This window comes from Hesperophylax consimilis, chromosome 1 (genome assembly GCF_061612785.1).
Source record: "Hesperophylax consimilis isolate HC1 chromosome 1, BYU_Hcon_1.0, whole genome shotgun sequence".
NCBI classification, from domain to species: domain Eukaryota; kingdom Metazoa; phylum Arthropoda; class Insecta; order Trichoptera; family Limnephilidae; genus Hesperophylax; species Hesperophylax consimilis.
This window is the reverse complement of record NC_142836.1, coordinates 41,104,006-41,129,949: the sequence shown is the minus strand read 5'-3', so window position 1 is coordinate 41,129,949 and position 25,944 is coordinate 41,104,006. Positions and strand designations below refer to the sequence as shown.

At 34.6% G+C, this 25,944-nt stretch overlaps 1 protein-coding gene across 5 annotated transcripts in view; it reads left to right on the top strand.

The window, feature by feature from the left end:
* LOC149426900 (uncharacterized protein CG7065-like) overlaps positions 1 to 25,944 on the top strand; it is a 42,588-nt gene that overhangs the window by 10,942 nt on the left and 5,702 nt on the right. For all 5 annotated transcript variants that reach the window (XM_089634135.1, XM_089634144.1, XM_089634110.1 and 2 more), the window contains 15 exons: positions 508 to 655; positions 1,525 to 1,691; positions 2,118 to 2,227; positions 5,074 to 5,125; positions 8,187 to 8,307; positions 8,665 to 8,746; positions 8,835 to 9,132; positions 9,342 to 9,387; positions 9,484 to 9,649; positions 12,083 to 12,278; positions 17,998 to 18,321; positions 20,594 to 20,743; positions 21,664 to 21,838; positions 23,340 to 23,567; positions 24,163 to 24,349. In XM_089634135.1, the coding sequence (XP_089490261.1) occupies positions 508 to 655; positions 1,525 to 1,691; positions 2,118 to 2,227; positions 5,074 to 5,125; positions 8,187 to 8,307; positions 8,665 to 8,746; positions 8,835 to 9,132; positions 9,342 to 9,387; positions 9,484 to 9,649; positions 12,083 to 12,278; positions 17,998 to 18,321; positions 20,594 to 20,743; positions 21,664 to 21,838; positions 23,340 to 23,567; positions 24,163 to 24,349 (2,450 nt within the window). The remainder of the gene's footprint in view (positions 1 to 507; positions 656 to 1,524; positions 1,692 to 2,117; positions 2,228 to 5,073; positions 5,126 to 8,186; positions 8,308 to 8,664; positions 8,747 to 8,834; positions 9,133 to 9,341; positions 9,388 to 9,483; positions 9,650 to 12,082; positions 12,279 to 17,997; positions 18,322 to 20,593; positions 20,744 to 21,663; positions 21,839 to 23,339; positions 23,568 to 24,162; positions 24,350 to 25,944) is intronic.

Genomic DNA, 25,944 nt, shown 5'->3' with positions numbered 1-25,944 from the left:
TAAACCATCAAAGACAGCGTTAATAGCCGCTTTAATGTTTTTTGCTAATAATTAATGATAAAAAGCTGTAAGGTTGTATGTTAGATTACAAAAAAAAAATCTCAATTTCTATAATTTATTAACATAAAATAAAGAATATATTTCACATAAAATTTATGAAAGAAAACCATCGCACACAACTCCCGCCGCTAGGAGACATTAATGTAGCATGCTGCTATCATAATGTATGTGAAATGTCAGAAGTTGGAGGTATTATTAATATAACAGGGTACATATTTGGTTTTACGAATCTGTAAATATTCGTTTTTATTTTCTCCTGAAAAGTTTTCATTTTGTGGCTTGAAGGGTTTTACCAAACCACATTCCATATCCCTCTAATATATTTTTTTAATGGTTTTATTATCTTCACTTCTACCACTATATGTAGTTATGGAAAAAATGAACAGTAGTATTTATTTAATTAATATTGTCTTTTGTTTTTTGCAATACATAATTTGAAATTTTCAGGTCACCAGTAGTAGGTTTGGAGTACATCTTAGAAATCATAAGTGACTATGGCGCAATTCATTACTTCTGTACTCTCTGTGAGAAGAAGGGAGATAGTAACACTATTGTGAATCACATTGTTGGGACCAAGCACAAGCTCAACTACTTGGTAAGTTATAAAGCCACTAGCTCCACCCCTGTACCCCACTGACTCTGACTTGTATAATTTTGTTTTATTGAGAGCCTAAATGATGTTTCAATTTCGTCAACACTATGAAACAACAACAATGAAATCTTTTAAATACATACTAACAAAACCTGAGTTTCATTGTCTGAATATCTATACAAATAGATGTTAACTTGTGTACTGAGTTTGTGACTGGTGACATCAGCATCAAACCATTTTCAAAAAACCCGCCAATTTGAAAAAGTGTCGCGGGCCCGCGGTAAAACAAACAATGCAGCTTGCGCGCGGTCACCAGTGTTGCCAACGAAGGCGATTTATCGTTATTTAGGCTACTCAGAACGAGAATCAGCGACGAAAAAAATCTAACCTGTTGAACTTACTTTTTAAACAAAAATACACCGGTTTTTGACATAATATTTTTTGCGTCCGAAATGGAATCTTGTAGCCACCCCCCCCCCATGGAATTCGAAAAATTGTTGTGGGGAATCACATATGATGTTTTTGGGTGCGCGGAATTTTTTCTCAGCGAAGTTCCGTAACAACCCCCTCCCCCCCCATGGATTTCAAATATTTTGTGGGGAGCACTCATTTTGAATTTTTTTTGTGGGGAATTATGTTTTATAGAAATTCTCTAACAACCCCCCCCCCTCCCATGGAAATAGGAACCGTCAGGTATTCAGTGGCCCGCCAGTGATTCAAAATCGTCAATTTCGCCCAACTGTTAAAAAGGTTGGGCAGCCTTGATCTATATGAATATGTTTTTTTAAGCCATAATATTTTTCACTGGAGTCCCTTATTGATCAGCAGTTTGCGTTTGTTTGTAAATGAATGGAGTTTTGGTTTGTTTTCAGCGAAATCACTACCCGACTGCATATAGAGCCATGCAAGTGTATCTGAAGGATGGTGACAAGTATCATGGAACGGTACAAGTGATACAAAACATCTGCAATTGCATAGAGCAAGCTTATGGAAGATTACCACCTACCGTTGTTGAAAACCACGACTTTGTAAAGAACAGGTACTACTCTGTCTAACGGGGATTTTCTGTAAGCGCTCCCTTACCCTATAATAGAAAATAATAATAGTTGGAAGTCCCGCAGTTTTCAGGGTCTTAATATCCGATACGCACATAGAGTAAAGAACTCGTGATCCAAAAGTCAGACCATACTTTGCTTAGATTTCATATGCAGAACTGTGTTTCACCATCGTTAGAAATTCAAAGGGGTTGGCGATATACGATCAGGCGAGTGTAAGAGAGACAGCACATGTTAAATGGGCTAGAACCAAAAGGTACTTCAGTCAGTGGTGACATTGTTTTCCATTCAAACCTTGGAAGGCATTTCTAGTGTTCTTCTTTATTTTATGGATACACATCATTTCAAATAAACTGAATAACAAAATTGAGCTCACTCAAGTTTTAAACCCAACAATTTTTTTTTTCCAGATCAAAATATATTAAAGCATCGTCTTCAACTCATCACTTCTCCGAAAGAGATGGGGGAACCTTCGAAGACCTGGTGGATGGGGAGTACATCTTGTTACTGTCTCAAAGAGGTGAGATAACAGTCCATATTCATCACATAGAGTTTATTGTTTCGAATCTGTCTTTTTCTTTAGATTTCCACATACTTTTGTTTATTTAGTTTTAGTATTCAATAAATGCCTTCTTTGATATGTACATTAAAAAAAAAAAACATTTTCATGTAATTATAAATAATAAGTAATATGTGTTAACAAATAACAATAATATGGAATTTCCTTAGTGGCACTCCCGACCAGATATTCCCGAAACCTACTAAAAGAAAAAATGCCCCATGCTTTGTCTTCACCAAAATGAATGAATTCTTTAAAGATAAAAGCAATTTACAAGTGCAAAAATAAAATATAAATGTTTATTTCGTATCATTTTCAAGATCGAATTTTGATGAGATACCAAGGCGACCGCTCTGCTTGTGATTTACTAATGACTAACGATGCGAATTTAGTCCTTTGACGCATTTCTCAGTGTGTAGAATCTGGAGCGCACAAAGGTATATTGCGAGGTGTCCCTTTAAGCATTTGGGGGAATTCACCGCATTTCTTTCTCGATCCTAGATGAAAATTACTCAATACATGTGGTTGAAGTGTACTTCTGAAAGTCTTGGGGTCGACCAAGTAAGAAAGAGACATAATATAATGTAACTGTGGGAGAAGTATGACATTTACAAAATTAGAATAGGATGTCAACTACCAGAGTATTATGAACCCCCTCATTTATCACATCTGTATGATATGCTGCGGATAACTGAGAAAAAAAAATGGAGTCAACCCGACCTATCACAAGAATATATGCAATTTTATGAAACCTTCCAACCGAATAAACATCAATATAAAAATAAACATAGATAGAAGTTCAACCAATGAAGTGAACAAGAGTTGAGAGCAAAAGGCTGCGCTTTCTTGCCTTATGTTCACAATATGATGGACAGAATTGCCAAGATTGATAACACGACAAAAATACAAGATACAAATACTTACTGAGGCCTGCAAAAACCAAGTTTCCTCTTGAAATTTATAAACTCAGCTGTTCCAGATGTGACAAGGTTTATGTAGACCAGACAGAATGGACAATCTCTAAAAGAATATTAGAACACTTTCGAGCATGTAAACTCGGCCACCCTGACAAATCGGCATTTGCCGAGCATTTAATTGAAACCAGCCATTACTTTGGATTTATTCCTGAATTCCTGGGAAGGCCCAAAATACATAGAGCATGCGTAATTACTAATTAATATAGACGACGGGGTTAAGCTCAATAGTTCTCTGTATCCGATAATTGACGTCTACACCAAACTAAACACAAAAATCCATCTTAAATTATAATGTATTATTAGCTGCTTTGTTATTATGTTGGCAACAGGGTATCATATCTACATACATAAGCACAGACTTAACCACAATCTTAAATAACAATAAATCATTTTTCTTCATTAGTATTTTTTTTTTTTTTTTTAATTATTTATTAACCAATAAATTAACATACATTTTTTTTTTGGTATAATCCACCTCACTAGGAAAATCCTTATTAACCCTTTGCACTCCTAATTTTTTTTTTAATTACCTACTACCAACTCCTTAATTAATTTACAAAAAAGGGATAAAAAGTGGCCTCAATAAAACGTTAAACAAAAATTTTTTAAATATGTAATTTTTATTACTCTTTCTTTACATAGAGTACAAAAAACATAGAAATATATAAAATTAACAACTTAATATGCCCTTATTCACTACTAACGAAATATTTGCTACTAAAAACAGTAAAAACAAATACACAAACAGAACAAAATATTATGTGATAACAAGTGAATAGGTATAAGAATCCTTTGTTATGTGTTGGGAGAAATCCCTCAGCGCTTCCTATTGTTACGCAGGTAGACAGGCAAGTACCTACCTACTTACATGCGTCGCAACCAAATAACTGCGCAGTGCATTTACAAGGTTAAAAATAATACGATTTTAAAAATTATCTAAAAGGCGAAACTTGACGAGATATATGTATTTTGCGTATTCGGAATATTCAGAATGAGATATAAAGTGTTTAAAAGAAAAAAAAATACATTTGATAATTTAAATTATTTTTCGAAATTGCGTTACTATAATGTCGAGTATGACTCGACATAGGAGTTGGTGTAAGAAATATAATGTCGAGCCACACTCGACAAAGGAGTGGTATGAGTTAACTCTTTATTATTAAATTTTTGGACTTTTGTAAAACTTGTTTATTAAAAAATAATTTTTAACAAAAGAAACGTTAAAAAGTTTTATTTCATTTTATCAAAACTTGTAAATGTAAAATAATCACTAATGTGAGCGAAGTTTCAATTATTGATACAATTTTTTGTTTTTGTTTATTCCCGAGATCTGGAATAAACAAGAAAAAACAAATGAATAAATAATAATTATATACATCGCATATACCTGTAGACATTTAAATTTATTTTGTGTTTAGACATCTGATTAGATGCATGACTTGTGACTTTTCCATGAACATTTTTTAAGAGAAATTTTATATATTCTCCGGGTAGTGAGATTTCAGTACATTTAAAAAAATATCAGGCCCAACTATCAAAAAAGTGCTCAAGCTGTCAATAATTCTGTAATGCTCAAGCTGTAATTATGTAGAATAATCTCCTTTCAGGAAGTACCACTACCACTAGTTTGTGAACACCATTTGACTTGGATCATAGACTTTTATCAAATTGTCTTTTTATCTTTTCAACCATCTTGGTTTGCCATTTAAACTATCGCAGCACCCTCCGTTTTTGTCTAAAATTTATTGACAAACTGTAAATTATGAATGTTGTGTTTTCAAACATAAGCATGGCGTAGTTTTTATTTATTTTGTATTATTTTGTTTTCAGAGCCACCAGTAAACGAATCACAAAATCAGCCTATCCCTTCCAGTGAAAGTTTGTATGTATAAAGTTTTTATTATTAATTTATTTGTGTTTTAAAAAAAATTGTATTTAAACATTAATGGGTCTGACAGATTACGCTATACGCAGCATGGCTTGGCCTATTTTAGAATATAGCTCGCCATACAATCCCAATGGGAATGGGTTCCATGATAAATCCTCAAAATGACAATTCAATACACCTTTAAAGGTGATAAAAAGTGATGAAACAAAAACCAGGTTAAATAGTGACATATGTAACCTATTTAACCTAGTTTTTGTTTCATCACTTTTCATAACTTTATAATACTTTTTATAAGTGTGTTGAATTGTCATTTTGTTGAGTTATCCGGTCACCATGGGAATGTATGGCGAACCATATGCTGAAATAGGCCAAGCCGTTGTCTTTCACAAGCTTAATGAAATTTATTTTAAGTTTTTATATGTTTTAATTATTTTAGTACAATGAAATTCCTCCACAAAATAACAGTTTCAATAGTGTAGGAATATTAACAACATTTTTATTAATCCCTTGGGTAATTTTGGGAGATATTCTTCACAGGAACAACTAGAAACAGTTATTTGGGTTTGCAAATTTTTAAATATATATTTTTATACCAGCTGTACCCCGCCACATGTTGCTGTGGTTCAGTCTGTCTGTGCAGATAGAGAAACAATAGCGAGTGTTGCTTTTAAGTCAGATCTGTATAATATAGTTATATAAAAACACATGCGTATTCGAATGCAATGCTGTGTCAAAGCAATTGGTTAAGAACTTTGGGAGATTTAAAAATTTTAACGTTTTTATTTATATAGAAGATAGATAGATTAAACAAAAAAGTGAAGTGGAAATAACTTTTATAATACCTTTAATGTTTTTTTAGTTTCGTATAAGGTGGCAATTATAGTTAACATTGTAAAAACCATTGGTAAGCAAATTTAAAAGTGTTATTTTTGTTTGCATTATAAATTTTACCATTTTTGATTGCATATGTGGAATTGTAATATTAAAATCTGAAAGAGTCTTTCGTCTGCTTTCAAAAACAGTATTTTATTTTGAAATACAGTAGAACCCCGTTAATTCGAACCCCGATAATTCGAAAAAACGCGTAATTCGAAATTTTCGCAAAAAAAATTTCCGCTGAAAAATTTTTTCATACAAAATTTTTTTTAATTCGAAATTCGTTAATTCGTAATTCGAAATTTATTTTTGTCCCCGAACGAAAATTTGTTCGTGTAATTCGAAAAAATTTGATTTTTGCGAAAATAAATCATAATATTTCGTAAATCTGAATCTAAAATTCAGCCGTGGCGGTAAAACGCCGAAAAATGTATTTTTACGTGGTTATACATCGTCCTAATTAGTATTATTATTTTGTAAATCTGAATCGATTTACACTGGAATGTCGTATTTTTTTCAAATTTATTTCGAATATCCGAGTTTGAAGGGCCGAGAAAATACATTTTACGCGGATATATGTCGTAGTTTTACGAGTTTACGCCAAATATCTGCATTTAAAGGGTCGGCCGCGACGAAACTCGGCCGCGTAATTTCGATTTACGCGTAAATATATCGTATTTTTACTAACTTTACTTCGAATATCCGCGTTGAAAAAATACGGCGCGACGGAAATCGGCCGAAAAATTTCGATCCATGCCGAAATATGACATATTTTTACGAATTTACTTCAAATATCTGAACTTAAAAGGCCGGCTGCGACGAAAAACTGCCGATAAAATTCGATTTACGCGGAAATATATCATATTTTTACGAATTTACATCAAATATCTGAATTTAAAGGGTCGGCCGCGACGGAAATCGGCCGCGCATTTTCGATTTACGCGGAAATATAACGTATTTTTACGAATTCAAATTCAGATATTTGAAATAAAGTGCCGGCCGCGACAGAAAATTACCGCGAAATCTCGATTTACGCGGAAATACATCGTATTTTTACGAATATCTCAATTTAAAGGGTAGGCCGCGACCGAAATCGGCAGCGAAATCTCGATTTACGCGTAAATATATAACATTTTTATGAATTTATTTCGAATATCTGAATTTGAAGAGCCGGCCGCGACGGAATACGGCCGCGAATCCTCGTTTTACGCGGAAATATATCGTATTTTTACGAATTCAAATTCAGATATTTGAAATAAAGGGCCGGCCGCGACAGAAAATTATCGCGAAATCTCGATTTACGCGGAAATATATCGTATTTATACGAATTCAAATTCAGATATTTGAAATAAAGGGCTGGCCGCGACAGAAAAATACCGCGAAATCTCGATTTACGCGGAAATATATCGTATTTTTACGAATTCAAATTCAGATATTTGAAATAAAGGGCCGGCCGCGACAGAAAATTACCGCGAAATCTCGATTTACGCGGAAATATATCGTATTTTTACGAATATCTCAATTTAAAGGGTAGGGCGCGACCGAAATCGGCAGCAAAATCTCGATTTACGCGTAAATATATAGCATTTTTTACGAATTTATTGCGAATATCTGAATTTACAGGGCCGGCCGCTACGGTAATCGACCGCGAAAATAAAGAAATAATTGGTATTAATACGAATTTACAACTAAAATACCACCCGGATTTGAAGAGGCGGCCGAGAAAATCGATTTTCGGCGTATTTTATTTTTTTTTTCTTTTCATAAAATTTCGAATTACGTGGAAATTCGTTAATTCGAAAATTGATTTTTGATGTCCGCTGGATTTCGAATTAACGAGGTTCTACTGTAGTAAGAAAAACAGCGAATTTATTTGGAATCAAATTTAATCCGAAAATATTTTCCACAGAATCTGTAATCTGACAGTTCTCCTAAGAGATGTACACTGCAAAATGTAAGAGGCTTTAGGGGTTAATAGGTATTGGAGATGTATTAATATTGACCAAACCAAACTTTTATCAGTTGACTTCAATATGATTCCTATACAAGTGGTTAGAACTTCAGTACATATAATAATTTTTTTTTTTTAAAAGAATGAAAGATAATATTTAATAATTAAGTTTAATTGGGTAAATATTTTTTGAACAAAGTTTTCAAATGTGTATTTTTGTGTTTTCAGAATACATATGAAGTTTCCTTCTCCTCCCAAAACAGTTCAACAACAACGCACAGTCAATATAAAGGATACAATCAAAATTTCTATAAAATCCACTGCAATGAGTTTGGACAAAGCTCAAGAGGTAATCATTTCAACACTACTTTCCATAACTATTCACATCAATCATCTGTACAACTACTACTCTACATGGGAAACCATTTGCTGTGTTAAACTGTTTGCTCAGTGAATATCACAGTTACAAATGGAACTTTTGTAACACTCCTATTTTTTTTTAAAATTTTTTCAAATTGGCTACATTTTGACCAGCGTACGCTCGCAGGTTTTGCAAATGGCCAAAATGTGTCCAAATAAGCTTGAGTAGTTATGGTATTTTATTTAGTCATTGTTTCCCCGTAACTACATTTATACTTTCCTTCCTACTTTTAATTTATGTTTATTCCCGCAACTACTTTCAACTTTATTTCTTATTTGTTTCTAGGAAAAGGATTTGCGAGAAAACTTAAATGCATTGAAAGCACGTAAAAGTGATGCAAGAACAGAGCCATCAAACTATGTTAAAGGTATTTTAGCGATATACCAGCATTTAAACTTATAAACTTAGTTAACTGTGATATGCATTGATTCTATGTTTGTCATTTGTTGTTTTAGGTTTGTACGCTCCCAGAAATAAGTTGGAGCCTGTTTCCCCACCCAGTGACTCCCACAATTCCGATGGGCGTGGCTTCAACAAACGGTTCATGAAAAGGTTCAACCCCAGAGAACCTTTCCGCCCTGGAAATAGTAGGGAGAGAAATTATAGAGACAGAAGTGGATCTCGAGAGGACAAGAGGGAGAGGGGCAGGAGCCGCTCTCCCGTGAGGAGATCTCCTGTGAAGAGGTCTCCCCGAAGGAGTAGGTCCCCGCACTACCACCAGCACCCCAGGGACAAGTACAACTCATCTTACAGGTCAGTCACAATCTATCGTTATTTCAATGGAAGATGCTCTGAGGAACTAGCGTAATTGATCCCTTCGGCATCGGTGTCTCGAGACCCATGTTCACTCCCTCCTCTCCTCAAAAGGACCCTCCACACAGCATCCTCTGAAGTCCGTTAGTATGGAAAAGGCTGGGTGCATTGTTTCCTCATTCAAGTCGAGCTGATTATTTCTGTTTCAGGCCACCTGTTGAAGTACCATTACGATTAGTTCCTGAAGTTGAAAGTGTAAGTTCCTAATTATTAATCATTTTATTACTGAATAAAACCTACATTAAACCTAACTTGATAGTTAATTATGTTATTTTGTTCTTAATTTGACAGCACAAATTATTATACAAATTGGATCTGTTGCAAAAGAGAATTGAAGATGGTATGAGAATGAGTAAAAAAACTATGGAATATCATGAAAAAAATCCTGAAAAACATCCCCTTTATCAAGAGGAGTGGAAAAAATACTGGAATAAACGATACAAGGAACTTAAAGCTGGTAAATATTATTTATTCTCCAACGATTACTTCTAACAGTTGTCTTACACCTTGTAGAAATCTTTTAACTTTATCTGTTATTCTGTCGCTATGCACTAATGTCGCATGTATTGTGATATGTGGAATTAGAAAGTTGAGAATCTGACTTTGTCAGTACGAGAGATAGGCTGTTCAGTATGAAAGCCAATGTACATGCTTCATCTCTCTCTCATATCCTGGCTCAGACAGGCATCACGCATCCATTATCTTTGTGCAGGGTTAAACAATAAACCTAATCTCTAAAGTTACTGAGAATTATTATATTAATCATCTTCCATCATATAACAGTGAACAGCTAATATAACATGATCCATGAAATAGTACTAAAACACATACATTGTGTCAATATGTGCTATAGATAGATTTCCAAAGTCCAAGGCCAACAGTTTACACCCGCGCTCTGCCTGCGAGTTCTTTCAAAAGATTAACCATCTTGTTTGAAGTGGTACAATAAAATTCTGTAATGTACTTTATTTTAGGTTATGTTTTGATTTCAGATATCTTAATATTTATAATAATATTATATTATACATATTTGTGGGTTAATGCTAGAAGTGCCTATGTCCGATTTTGGTAATTTGTGTGCCTGATAGTTCTCTAAAATATCCCCTATTTTTAAAGTGCAAGAATCTATGACAGCCATATTGTATTTCAAAGTAATGTTTCCACATAATAGGGAATTCTCTTCACACCAAAAAATCACTTATTATTAATTATTCACATGTAGAAACACTTCAGACACAAGAATACATAGTTTTTATAATTTTCAAAAATCATTTATTAAAGTTATAATGACTTTAAAAACAGGCGTGAACGAAATATTTCAATGCAGCTAAAAACGCCCGGTGATTGATCAAGCGTTCAAGGGCGAACAATGACGTCACTGTTGACCGGCCCGAGTAGATCCTGCAAACCGATGGCGGCGGCAGCGGCAAAGGTGTGACGTAGCACTTGTGACGTAGCGGTCAAAATGGCGCATGACCGTTTTCAGAGCCGAAATAGCACGCAATTTTTAAAACAACTACAAAAAATTGAAAATGCATTTAAAAAAAAAAGAAAAAAAGAGGCACATAATAAAATAATTATCTTTATTGAAATAAATTATTTACAAAATGCACGAGAATTCCCTATTGTATATTGAGACGCACGGGCACTTCTAGAATTATCCCTTAAATATATAATACATACTTAGATACAGTATTTAATGAATCACATGGGTTTTTTGGTGTGAATAAGAGTTAACCTATTTATAGTTAATCATTATTTAAATTTGCTTTCAAAAATAATAATAATCCAGATCATTTCACAGGTTGATATTTTATCTGAAAATTAATAAAAGAAATGTGTCAAGGACTTAAAATTGCATAATTTTATTGCAAATCAATGCAGTTACATGGGTATAGTTATATAATATAATACAGTTTAATGTTATTTGTGATTTGTGATTGCCTGTAAACAATATAAATAAATAAGAATAATAACATATGTACATTCTAGCATCACGTTCATCAATCAAATACATTGTACATATAGTTTTGTATTAGTGATCAACGAACAGGTGGATGCAATCTGTTAAACATAAATTGATAATAGTTTGACTAGTCTAAAGTTAGTAATAACATCAGATCATTGTAGAAATGTAATAAATATTTGTATAACGTCCTTGAGGTAATTTTGCACAAAAACAGCCCTATAAAAATCAACCAAATATTATTATTAATTAATGTCTGGTTTAATCTTTGGCTATGTGGAAAGATTTCAGCATGAAATTGACTTTGTAAGTGAAAGTGTTTTGTTTTGTTGCGAAGTTAGCAGTCCACAATGGAGTGCTGGTAACTACCCTGATGTATTGAAGTGAGGCATGGAACTGGCAAAGAAAGGATGAAAGTAGATTGAATGCTGTTGAAATGAGATCCCTGAGGCGTATGTGTGGTAAAACCATGTATGATCGTGTGAGGAATGTGGATATCCGCAAAGAGTGCAAGGCTGATGTAAGCGTAATGAGTAAGATCAAGAAAGGGACGCTTAGATGGTTTGGGCGTGTAGAGCGAATGAGCGAAGAAAGGAGTGTAAAGAGAATATACGATGCAAATGTGAATGGTAGCAGAAGTCGGGGACGCCCGAGGAAGACATGGCATGACCAAGTGAATCAGATACTTGAGTCGGGCCATGTCAAGAGTCGGAACAATAGAAGAGTATGTATGAGACGATGTATGAATGTGAATGAGGCAAGAAGTGTGTGCCAAGACCGAGTTGTTTGGCGGTCCGTCCTCTCTGCCTACCCCTGCGGGGAAACGGCGTGATGGTTAGTTAGTTAGTTAGTTGTAGCCTTCTGGTGATTTATTGTTTGTGTGTTATATCAGTAGATGTTGAATTGGTATTTTTGTTCCACCAGCAAATGCAGACGTGAACCAATATGATTTTAAACCGGAGTGGATACTGTTCTGGGGAAAGCGCATGAAGGAACTGCACTTGGCCAAGGTTGAGGCTCTGAAGATGGAGCACTGTCGGCTGCTCAACCTTTCTACAGAAGAGCCAGAATTCTCCAGTTATTTTAAATTTATTGATGATAAACCAACCACCGTATTGAGGTAAAAAACATTCATTATTTTTTTTAATTTAACAATGAATTTGCCATTGATAATAATGAATACCAAGGAATAAAATGTTTCCGTTCAAAGAAATGTGCATATCGTCGCCTTACTATTAAGACCTCGTAAGTCTGTTTTAGAAAAATATTGATTGAAAAAAAAAATATTATTTTGAGAAATAAAAATACAAATTAAATTTGTTTCGCAAGCTTACAGTATTACCGACATTATCCTTAGTGTTCAAATATAAAAAATATTGTTAATTTTGGTTAGGAGGTTTTTATATAACTTTTTAAGAATCTTGGGCGTAAATCGAAATTTCGCGGCCGACTTCCGTCGCAGCGGGCCATTTGAAATTCAAATATTCGAAATAAATTCTTAATATACGATACATTTACGCGTAAATCGAAATTACGCGGCCGAGTTTCGCCGCGGCCGACCCTTTAAATTCAGATATTTGGTGTAAACTCGTAAAACTACGACATATATCCGCGTAAAACGTATTTTCTAGGCCCTCCAAACTCGGATATTCGAAATAAATTTGAAAAAGTACGACATTCCAGTGTAAATGGATTCAGATTTCCAAAATAATAATACTAATTAGGACGATGTATAACCACGTAAAAATACATTTTTCGGCGTTTTACCGCCACGGCTGACTTTTAGATTCAGATTTACGAAATATTATGATTTATTTTCGCAAAAATCAATTTTTTTCGAAATTACACGAACAAATTTTCGTGCGCGGACTAAAATAAATTTCGAATTACGAATTAACGAATTTCGAATTAAAAAAAAATTTCTGCGGAAATTTTTTTGGCGAAAATTTCGAGTTACGCGTTTTTTCGAATTATCGGGGTTCGAATTAACGGGGTTCTACTGTATAGTAAATTGGAAATAAATACACAATCCATGTTCGGCAAATTATTTTTAAGATATTAAGTTTTAATGTAGTTATGCACAACATTAAAGTAAAGAAAATAAGAGTTTTTTGTTTTGTTTCATTCTTCAGCTTAATTCTAAATCGATAAGAACATAAATAATTATTCCAAACCTTTCCCGAACTATCTAATTGAAAAACAACCATTGCTCCACACACTACAAGCGTGTAAAATGAAAAACCGACATTTGTTTATGTCACCATCTCTGTAAAACATATAATATTCATCGTGTTGTCTCTCCCACTGTCATGACCTAAGCGTCCGTAAATTTAATTTTCGACATAAAATATAGTCCCATCTCGTTTATTCTATGGCGCTCATAGGGACAGAAAATACTTTATAATAACAATTGTTTTTTCCATACAATGATAGACGAATAACTCCAAATAATGTAATATATCATGTACATAACTCCATCCAAAAAGTAAAAATTGTTCCTGCAAAATTTTTGCGAACTTTTACGTCATCTTTTATAAATTTACAATATCAAAAATGATTTATATTTATCAAAACACATTACTTGGTCAATGAACTATGTATAAAAACACAATTACTTACGTTTATTTGTTGAATTAACTGATTAATCTCGTTTTTAGCTAACGCTCACTCAGAAACCGACCGTTGGAAAAAAACTCATAAAACAAGCGACGCCACTTTACCATAGATAATTTATATTTACACGTACAGGGCTCGTAGCCCCATCAAACAAAAAGCTAATTCTAGTCCGAACTTGGCGCAAGCGATTCTGACCTTTTACTTCATACAAATTCTTTATACATAAGGGTTAAAATCGCATTTAAAAAAAAAAAAACCGCCGGATTTCAAAAAAGCCCGCCGGCGGTCGAGCCACAGTTTACCGGTTAAGGTTGAACAAGCAGAATCTAACTTCCGTTTAGCGTAACTAGACTTACTGTGGGATGGTATTGCATGTAGTTTAAATGGAGATTCTCCAATGTCAGTTAAAGAAGTGTTGATTTCTTGTAAAAAAAATTCTTTGTTTAAAACATTTTCAACTTCACTTATGTCTTCTTGAAAAGTGTTAAGCTCTTCAATTTCATTGTTAAGGTTTTGGCTCTTACTAATTTTTGCTCTGCATGCATTACAAATTTTTTGTCCAGGGATTGCTTTATTAGTTACTTTTAGAATGGTATTAATGTTCTCTGAAAATTCCAAGGATACTGTTCTTAAAGTTTTTGTAATTTTCCTTTTGTGGCTTTGGAACGGGTCAAAACAAGCTTTTTGAAATGTTTCTTATTTATTTAAGTTAAATATTCTGTGGTGCTCACAAATGTTGAAAACCAAGTCTGTAGATACAAAACTTCTTTGTTGAATAAGCTTTTTTTCAAATTCACTTAACAAATCCACACTCGTTAATTTCTCTGACTTAGTATAACTTTTTTTGTGACATTCAGTACCATTATGTTGTCCCACACTACATTTAACTAAACTTGTTTCGATTAGAGACATTTTAACAACGTACACCATAACATGAAACAACTACTGTATTTATATAGATGATCACTGCTTTGAAGCTGACTCAGAACTAAGCATGTCAGAGGAAACAAAGCATGTAGTATCCTGCAAACTTAGTGATGAGGCAGATAGTAATTTTCATCAGTGTTGCCAATTCAGCTCCTTTAGAGCTAGATCTGGCTCTAAATCGACGTCGTCAGCTCCAAAAAAAGTCATTTAGCTTCTTAGCTCGTTTTTCAGATTTTTCAGCTCTTATTCACGTGAAATAATATTAAAAAAAAATTATATTTGCAATAATATTCCAAAATAACGAGGACTTCCCAAAAAAAGAGATTCCCCGAACTCCTGCACAAGTAAAAAATAAAACTAGAAATACACTTGGCAATGACATGGTTAATTCGATTTTAACAATTCGATCGGGGCTCAGGCGACACAACAAATGTTGCGAGGATTATGAACTTCCCCTAGAAGTTAAAAAAAATTGGAACAATGGCTGTATATGAAAAAAATCCTGATGAAGCCGGTTCTAGCAGTGCGATGGTACAGGAACTGGAACCGGATGACTGCTTAGATTTTTTAGAGGACTAGTCGCTGCCTAACAAAAAAAATTATAAAAAAGCAATAAAAATATCCTGAAGACTTCGATATTATCAAAAATAATTGTGTTTTGAAAATTATAAAAACAAACAAGTGTATTGTTGAGTGTTTGTTATGAGTTGTTCAAAAGCAGCCAACAAGAAGGACAAAAGGCAAGTTTTTTTTTTGTCAAAAATTCTGCATTCCGCCCCCAAATTTTTCTTCTCTGAAATTCTCTAACAACCCCCCCCCCCCCCATGCTTTATGTCACTTTCAAAATTTTAGCTCCTTTTTGGCTCTTTTTTGGGTTTCGCCTAGCTCTACTTTAAAATTCGAGTTGGCAACACTGATTTTCATGTTCTGTCTTGTTCTTGTTGCAGATACATCATTTCCATGTAGTGACTTGTCTCTAGGACTGTTTCTTTGATATTAGTCCATTCATTCAACCTATATTACTAGCTATATACCTAAACTATAACTTGCCCAATTACAAACTAAAAATAGATATAAAAAAATCACAAAAAGTTTGAAAAAAGTTTAAAATGGATTTTATTTATTTTTGTATCTAGATTTAAAAAAACCTAGAACAATTCTGTATGATAAAGATTTCTTATTTTAAAAACGTTTCTACACTGTGAAGCACACAAAATACCAGGAGTTTTATTTTTTTAGGTTGTACTATGTTTATTGTAGATAAGAATAAAAAAAAATTACAAAAAGTTTGAAAAAAGTTTAAAATGGATTTTATTTATTGAAGCAAGTAAAATGCCATGAATTTTATTTTTGTATGTGATTCTATGCTATTTGTAGATATGAATAAAAAAAAAATTACTTCATTAACACTGTACCTTCCCGAGATATTGCTTTTTTGTAAAGTACCTTTTCCGTCCCAAAAAATTACTTAAAAAATTACTTTTGGTAATTTTTTAAAGTCAAGTAGATAAATGTAAAGGGTTTATTTATTTTTTTCTGCAATCAGCATAGTTTTCTTGATAATATTGAAAATTTTCATTGCATTTGCACTATAAATGACAAAGATACAATTTTTTTTCATTGAAGGTACAAGCTCTTCCGGAGTGCTCGGAATATGTAAAAACGCTTATTTTGCCCAAACTTCAACTGCCCATAAAAAAAAACGAGTTGAGGTAGGAAGGTAAAATTTGGTATATTTTCTTATCTATATGGAAGGATTAAAAATTTAAAGTTTCATCAAAATCTGAGATGGTGGGTGACATGGCCTGGATGATTTGGTGCGGATTGACCCGTGCGTTATTTAAAAAAAATCGCTTATTTCAATTACAAAAACAGTGAATTGCGAGCCGTGATTTCACAGCAAAAATACGTTCAATAAGAATACGTAGGATTGGAATAATTTTTTTCCTGTTTAACACGCAATTTTAGTACATATTATGAAAAAGGCCCAGCACACAAACGATTAATAACCTTATACGATTATAAGGTTATTAAAAAAGAAAGGTTATTTGTTTCTTGTGTTTAAAATCATAATTTTGAAGACTGAACATTGTAATTATTAGTCATTAATTGAACAGAATAACTTGCTCACCTTTTTACGGCAAAATTTATCCTTTGTTATCATTGCAATTTAACTTCTAAAACGGGATTTTAATTGGGTACTGACAGCCGCTGCTACCGTGCCAACAATTCGCTTATGTGACTAGCTGAGACTTGTGTGGTTTTAATTCCAATTCTCAACGACAATTACTTACAAGCTTTTGAAATTAGACAATAGATGGACGAATATAATTCGTAGGGTTAAGAGCTTTTAATGGGATTTATTAAAAAAAATTATAGAATAAACTTCAATTTAGCCAAAAATCGGACTTACAAGGTCTTCATAGTAAGGTGACGGTATGTATTATTTGGTGACCGGATAAATCATCACAATGATAATTCATCACATCTTTAAAAAGTTACATAAAGTCATGGAAAGTGATGAAACAAAAACTTTATTAACTGGGTTAAGTAGGTTAGGTTGGGTTAAAAAAATTTGTTTTCATCTTTTCTAATGACTTTATATCACTTTTTTTAAAGTGTGTTGAATTGTCACTGTGTTGAGTTATCATGGAACCGTATTATTTTTACAACTGGTTTAACCTCTTGAGACCTGCGACAAAAAGAAAAAAAATTACATTTTTGTTTTACTTTTTTTGTAAGTGTAAAAAAAAGAATATACACGACGGTGTACACAAACTCGTAGCATAAGCGGGAAACTGGTGAATAATGTTTCATGATGGATGTTTCAACTTAAATACTTAGATCATGCCCATCACTAGTTCCGACCGCACATGAGAAAAAAATTCATGAAGTTTCATGAATTTTTATTATAATTATTTTAATACAAAATGGAAAAAAGTGAGGCGACTAATGTTTATAAGACATTTGACTAATAAAATGTGTGTTTTTTTTGTTTTCATTAAAACTAATTTTAGTTCAGTAAAAATTTATAGGGAGCCATTTTTAAAACTTTTTATGTTTGCATTAAAAAAAAATTATTTGTTTAATTCTGATAAAAAATTTGAAAGTGTATTTCATCATCTTTCAAAAACAGTTTTTAGTTTTCACATACATTCAGAAATATTTGTATTTGGATTTTATTGCAAAACGGAATTCCTCAAACCTTCTGACAGATTATACCAGAGGTCTGATAAGTTCATAAAATATGTATTGTATAAGGTAATTAAGTTTGTTGTTGTACTGGTAAATTTCAGCTCTCCTCGGGAGAATACAGACAGGCCACGCAATGCTTCCCCTCCATCCATGGATAGAAGACGCGAGATGCTAAGTAAAGAAAAGCCAGATTTCCAACAGTCCTTCCCCAGAGAAGGTCGGGATGAGATGTATGACAGGAATGGGAGAGACGGAAAAGATGGAAGGGATGGTAGAATTGGCTGGGACGCCAGAGATGGTAGGGATGGCAGAGATAATAAGAGGAATTACCAGACAAACAGACCAGTGGAGAAGGAATCCAGACCTCCTAGAAGTAAGGAAAGGCGCTTTGAATCCCCTCCAAAAAATTCCAAAGCAGGAGACGAGTGAGTATTTTAAATTTAATGAACCATTTGTAATAATGTTCAGGAGGGTCAAAAACTATCATATACATGCTCTTGCTTGCTGATGTACTGGGGATCTGGGCCCCCTTGCAATTCCGTCTTTACCTTATCGCACGTGGAGCGTGAGCTCAAGGCCACCGGCCTGAGGTGCCTGCACGGGTCACACGGGGCCCTAGCAATCGCAGTACAGTAAGACCCCGATAATTCGAAATTCTCGCCAAAAAAATTTCCGCATAAAATTTTTTTCACACAAAATGGTTTTTTAATTCCTAATTCGAAATTTATTTTTGTCCGCGCACGAAAAATTGTTTGTGGAATTCGAAAAAATTTGATTTTTGCGAAAATAAATCATAATATTTCGTAAATCTGAATCTAATAGTCAGCCGTGGCGGTAAATGTGGTAAATGCCGAAAAATGTATTTTTACGTGGTTATACATCGTGCTAATTGGTATTATTATTTTGTACATCTGAATCGATTTACACTGGAATGTCGTATTTTTTCAAATTTATTTTGAATATCCTAGTTCGAAGGGCCAAGAAAATACGTTTTACGCGGATATATATCGTAGTTTTACGAGTTTACACAAAATATCTGAATTTAAAGGGTCAGCCGCGACGAAACTCGGCCGCGAAATTTCGATTTACGCCTAAATGTATAGTATATTTACGAATTTATTTCGAATATTTGAATTTTAAAGGGCCCGCTGCGACGGAAATCGGACGCGAAATTACAATTTACACGGAAATATATTGTATTTTACTAACTTTACTTCGAATATCCGAGTTAAAAAATACGGAGCCACGAAAATCGGCTGAAAATTTCGATTCACGCTAAAATATGACATATTTTTACGAATTTACTTCAAATATCTAAACTTAAAAGGCCGGCCGCAACGAAAAACTGCCGACAAACTTACGAATTTACATCAAATATCTGAATTTATAGGGTCGGCCGCGACGGAAATCGGCTGCGACGGAAATCGGCCGCGACGGAAATCAGCCGCGCATTCTCGATTTACACGGAAATATATTGTATTTTTACGAATATCTCAATTTAAAGGGTAGGCCTTAACCAAAATCGGCCGCGAAATCTCGATTTACGCATAAATATATAGCATTTTTACGAATTTTTTTTTTTTAATTTGAATTTAATTTATCTGAATTTAAAGGGCCGGCCGCTACGGTAGTCGGCTGCGAAAATAAAGAAATAATTGGTATTATTTAATTTACTCCTAAAATAGCACCCGGATTTGAAGAGGCGGCCGAGAAAATCGATTTTCAGCGTATTTTTTTTTTTCACCAAATTTCGAATTACGTGGGAATTTTTCAATTCTAAATTTGATTTTTGATGTCACATGGATTTCGAATTAACGAGGTTCTACTGTACTTACCAAATATTAGAAGAGCCGTTGAAATTTTTTTATTTTATTGTATTAATACAAGATATTGCTATAATATGACTTGCAAGAAAAACTAGATACTTACGACTAACATACTTATTTACATTTACAAATACATACATATTGTTATATCATTGAAGAAGAAGATGTAGAAAAGTTTTTTGTCATCAGAGAGGTTGGAATATATCCTCGCGATTTACAGAACTTCGTAATCTGTATATCGGTGTTCAGTTGTTGCTGTGGAGATGTTGATTAAAACTCGAATTTACTAATGGTACTCGCGGTGTAACGACGGTGGGGAGTAGTCAATTGCGGGGTTGGGACGCTAGATACAGCTACTGCTCTAGCAGTGATACCAGCACTATGAAATATTTTGTTAAGGAAAAATATTTGTAATGCAAATTAAAGCAGTCCTTCTGGATATTTTTGGCTATTCGGCCGATTCCGAACTGTGTTCGTGTTTGGTTTGCATATTTTTCCTATCTTAAATATGTGTCCTTTTTGTGAGGTGATAAGCTTAGCACGCGTCCTAACTTTAACTAATAATGTTCCATAAGACAGCTATAGAGCCATTTTTGTAAAGTTTATCAAAATGAATAATCTACAAATATCACTTCACCTAGTGTTGATGCATGAAAAACAAAAGTTCATGATATGTCTTGGGAAGTCTTTTTTTAATTTTTTTATTTTTATTTTAATTAAATTAAAATCAAATTTAATAATAATCTTGTGAAGTCAATGAAAATCAGTAATAAAAATTATACTCTTTGGGTGCGACACTATCAAGCATAGAAGTTTTTGCATTGTGATTTGACGAATAGCAGGAAGAATAATTCCTCCTTTTTAATTCCAGCGGCTCAGACTTCTCACCATGGGACGATGATAACGACAGTGTGGACTCAGTCATAATTGTGTCAAACTCAAGGAAAGGTGAATCTGTGTCACGAGATTCTAAGAGTGCATCTGTTCGTGGGAGCGATGTTATTTCAACAGAACGAGAGAGGTTTGTATTCTTGTTACATTATATATTACTTATGTTAATGTTCTTGTTGTAATTAATGTAAATGAATGAAGAAGAAGCAGTAGATATAGAATGGGTGAGGAGTGGCTACTCAACTAAATTAAGTTCTTGTTGATCTGGTGAATTTGCAGATTAGTGGAATGTGATATACTCCATAGTCTAAGTAATATGTTTGAGGAGATGCGATATGATAATGTAAACATATTATGTCTTTTAGTCAGAGACGCGATACGACACAGCAGACAGAGAAGTCAAGTTTTGTATTGTGTATGTTTTGTGTCACAACGCAAACACTTCTATGCTTGATAGTGTCGCACCTAAAGAGTATAATTTTTATTACTTATTTTCATTGACTTCATAAAACACATCTGATAACATGTATCATATCACGAACCTTTGTTTTCCTGCAAGTTTCAATGCATCAACACTAGGTGAAGTGATGTTTGTAGATTATTCAATTTGATAAACCTTACAAAAATGGCTCTATAGCTGTCTTATGGAATATTATTAGTTAAAAGTATATTCACCACTGGTTTATTCCCATAAAATACATGGAAGCAAAGTTCTTATGATTTCATGAGAAGGGAAATTACTTATGAACGCTTTCCATACCGCGACTTTGGACGCGTGCTAAGCTTATCACCTCACGAAAAGGACATGTAGTTTAGATAGAAAAAATATGCAAACCAAACACGAACACAGTTCGGACTCGGCCGAATAACCGAAAATATCTACACAAACGATGTTCGTACTCGGCCGGATGAGGATAGAAGGTGAGTACGGTAAGTACTGGCCAACTGGAAGAAAATGCATACTGAATAAGGTCCGGGCATGGCCTGGAAAGTGTTAATGTCAATATCTCAACATTATTAATTAGGGTTATTTTATCTTGTTCTTTTCAGGAGCTTTGTTCGATCTTCCAAGCCCGCTAAAAAAGAATTTTCTGAATTCAAGAGTGATAAAATGGACATAAATGTAATATCCGTTCTTCGCTTGCTCACCGCTCTGGAGAATTATCTCGGAAGTTTGGGACCCAAAATTGTTGACCTTCTAGCTGTCGCCCTGAGAATGGAGAAGGTATTGTTTCATTCTCTACTTTTTAATATCAGATTCAGCAAGCTCGAGAGATGGTTATACATTATGATGGTAACTGGAACACCCTCCCCACAGCCCCGATATTGCTCCCTTCGACTTTTATCTGTTTGGGCCGCTCAAGGATGCTTTGCTAGGTAGTCCATTTCCCACCAACTTAGACGTGCAAAAGTGGCTTTGCGGCCAGCTAAAAACCTCGGAAGGAATGGACAAGTAGTTAGTGGACCGCCCAAACCCCTACCTTTGTGTAAATAAATTGTACAACCAAAAGTGTTGATAATTTTTGCTTGCTCTCCGTACATATGTATTTCTATAGCCGTATCATGCTTTTGCAAAGCACCAATTGTTTCAAATACTTTTATTTTTCTATATTATAAGCATTTTATCACATTATTTGAAAAGCTTACAGAGCAATTTTGAGAGCTATTTCTCCCAGCCTGATATGGACTTCATGCCATTTTGTATTTTATGTAGTGAGATGTATGACTTAAATAGTGTTAGAAAAAGAGAACATTACTCTGTATTTAAAAGTTTACCATAGACGCAACGAAAGAAGTACAGTGACAATAACTTTTATAATATCTATCTCTAATTAAATATGTTTTTTGTTTAGAGAAATATGTATTCGCTTTAGAGAAATACATTGTAAAATATCAAAGGATCTAGGAGTTAATTATATTGTTTTCTGGTCATTTACTTTTGACAGGTTCAAAATTAACCATATCGACACCGGAAAGAGAAAAGGGCGTAAGCGACATTTTAGTCAAAAATGAGTTAATCATACAGTTTTGATTAGAATTTTTTAATAAATTATTTATTTTCTCGCAGACTTAACAATATCTGTTCTCTGACCATATTTATTTATTTATACGGAAACGACCGTAGCTTTATTGTACTGTCTCCCTTATTCCTTTCATAGTGGTCAATAGTAAAGTTCTCCAGGGTTTTTATTGTCTGTTTGGTGATGTCTCCTAGTTCCACTTGGTTATGACGCATGAAGGGACAATGGAACCATATATGAATTAGGGTCAATTGTATCAAAGAATTTGTACAATATATCAAATTTCAAAGTTAATTTTGCCATTATTTCAGTTCTGTGAAGCAACTGGCCCATAATGATATACATACATAATAGCAGAACTTAAAATTAACTCTGAAAGTTGGTGAATTTAAACTTGAATTTTAACTTTGATATTTTATGAACAATATATTATTTTATTATTTTGTTAACAAATCCTGTAAAACAAACCGCCCTATTAGTGTTTCTACACTCTCTTCACATTTTATACGGCCATTAGCATTTTTCATTCCCAACAGCTGCATGACATGTTTCGCCATTGAGATGGCAGTGTCCTGTGAATAGTCCTAGCTCCCCTAGTCAGTTCCTATCAAGAGTAAGCATGTATGTCGTCTAGCTCGTTTTGGGGGTTAGGATCATTAAGTTTTGTCCCGTTTGCTTTACTAAGAATTAGTGTTGCATTTCCAGGACAAGCCAAACTCTTCGGATGACATCCTGCTGGACGACACGTACAATGTGTTGTTTGAGACGGTGAAGGAGAAGCTGAAGGGGCAGCTGCTGGCCGGCCTGGTGGAGAGCAACGCCGGGCAAGCCACCAAGACCGCCATCCAATACACGGCCTCCCTGCTGCACAAGGGCACCCAGCTGGCCGCCACCAAGAAACTGATGGAGGAACAGGAGAAAATCAAGTTAAAGGTTGCTCCTTATTACATGAAAAATTATATTTGTGTTAACGTTAAAGAGTGAACAATCATTGCCTCAAAACTACTCACATACATATATGAGCAACTACCTACTCCTATTAGCTCTTGAATTCAGCCTTCTAGGAACGAAACAATACATAATAGTAGTTTCAATTTTTATTAGGGACCAGCTGACGTGTACCCGGTATTGCTCGAGGTTATGAATGGTTTGGAGTAAAGTTTAGAGTCTTCCTCGGGCATCCCTGACTTCTTCTGCCATTCAAACTAAACACTCCTGGCACAAACAGAGTCTATGGGGCACACACATACAAACATCGCCTTTTATTTATATAGATAACCTATCATTGCCAGTCCCCGTAAGACTAGAGGATCTGGGTTCGATCCCAATTGCGACTGTTACCTTTTATTTTCTGTGTCTGTTTCATATTTTCATTGAGAGTTGTTGATATTATCTTCGTCAATGATTAAATAATAATGTCTTTATTCTGGAATATGGGGAGGTTAGTGCAATCCCACACATACTAAAATATTAAAATGATGTTTTTAAAATCCTTGTATAAACATATATTTGTTTGTTTTCTCCACAGCATATGCCCGTGAAGGTAGAAGGGATTGGCAAGATGGAGAAAGCCGCCATCGCCAAGCAAATTGCGGCCGCCCTGATCGCCCAAGGGAAGACCAGTGTCACCACGGAGGAGCTGGAGACTCTGGTCAACGCAGTCGTGGGGATGGCCAACGCGGCACAGCCCACTCAGAAGCCTGCCGATTCCGTTGGTTAGTTTTACTTGACTTTGACATTACCTGCTATTCCAGAAGAGTGAAAGTGCACAGAGCTTATCTGTTATGTAGACCAGGGCTGTCCAAACCACGGCCCGCGGGCCGCATGCGGCCCGCGGTTTAGATTATTGCGGCCCATTGAACCTTTTTTTAACCGACTTCAAAAAAAAGTCCGGAAACAGGAATTGATTTTTTTAAGCTCCTCGCTGAACGTTTCCCGAAACTGACGAATTTCGGGCAAAAAATGGGCTCGATGATGGGCAGTACCTACCTTTGTGAAAGTGCATATTCAACAATGAAGTTTATTAAATCGAAATACAGGTCTTCATTGACAGATACTTCACTTAAACATGCACTGCGCCTAGCTACCACTAGTATTGAGGTTGATGTTGACAGAATTGTAAAAGACAAATTAATGAAAAAGTAGATAATAAAATAATGATATTACGTATTATTACCAGTATTTTATTTTTATAAATATTTTGCGGCCCACCAATGTATTTAGTCTTTTTTATTGGCCCTGGGTCCCATCTAGTTTGGACACCCCTGATGTAGACAATGCTGGCCACAGACAATCACCTAACAATTACTTACAATACACAAGCGGAAAACCATCCCAGATGTGTCTATCAACAAACGCTGACTATTCTTGCTATTCGCTTTTCTCCACTGGAATAGTCATATCTCTTCTTCGGGTCATATTCTTCTTCTTGCTTTCTTTACTGATACATCGTTCATCCAGATCTTGATCTTAATTGTTTAATCTCTGGGCATGTAATTATTGTATGCTGCAGTCAGCTCTGAACCAAACAGCGCCTGCTGCGTTTCAAATTTTGGTGTCTCTTATCAAAACCAGTAGACGCCTAGTTAAATGTTCACTCGGTCTTGGCAATTCGGTGCCCGGAGCGGACTGTTCCAATTGCGCCTGCATAGGGCTTGCCCTGGGTGCAATTCAGTATGGTCAATTATTGTAAAGCATGTTACAGTTTTCTTCTTGCTTACATAAAACACTGCGTCTGGTTTTGTATCACGTAGAACTTTATTTATTTGCATGACTGGAAACCAAACGCCAATAATTACGTTTACCATTGATTCTAACTTATTTTATTAACCACTCGAGCGATAACACATTTCTAAATAAAATAATAGAGATTTCCAGGGGTCAGTATTGGATTCGACCGCGCTCTCATTAACCTTTCCCTTACTGTGCTAAAAAAATCCACGCGTTCCCGTGCTGTGTGATCAATACACATCTCAAAATAAGAGATTTTATATCGGAAAAATATGAATATTCATAGCTAATCGCTTATGTTTATTATATTTTATATCAAAAGTGATAATAATTGTAATTTAATTGCTGAAAACATGAAAAAACCATCGGAAAATGCTAAAAAAATGTGCGAGGAGTCAATATCTAACGACGGCCTGCGACCGACTGACGGCCGGCTGGCACAACAGGCGCAGGATGCACACACAAAGCTATGCGGTCGTAGGTATCGATGGTCTAAATCAAAATAAAACTGCGGACGTGTGGATTTCTCATGTTCCCGCATAGCGAACTAAAGCGGGACATCAATAGTGTGTCATTTTCT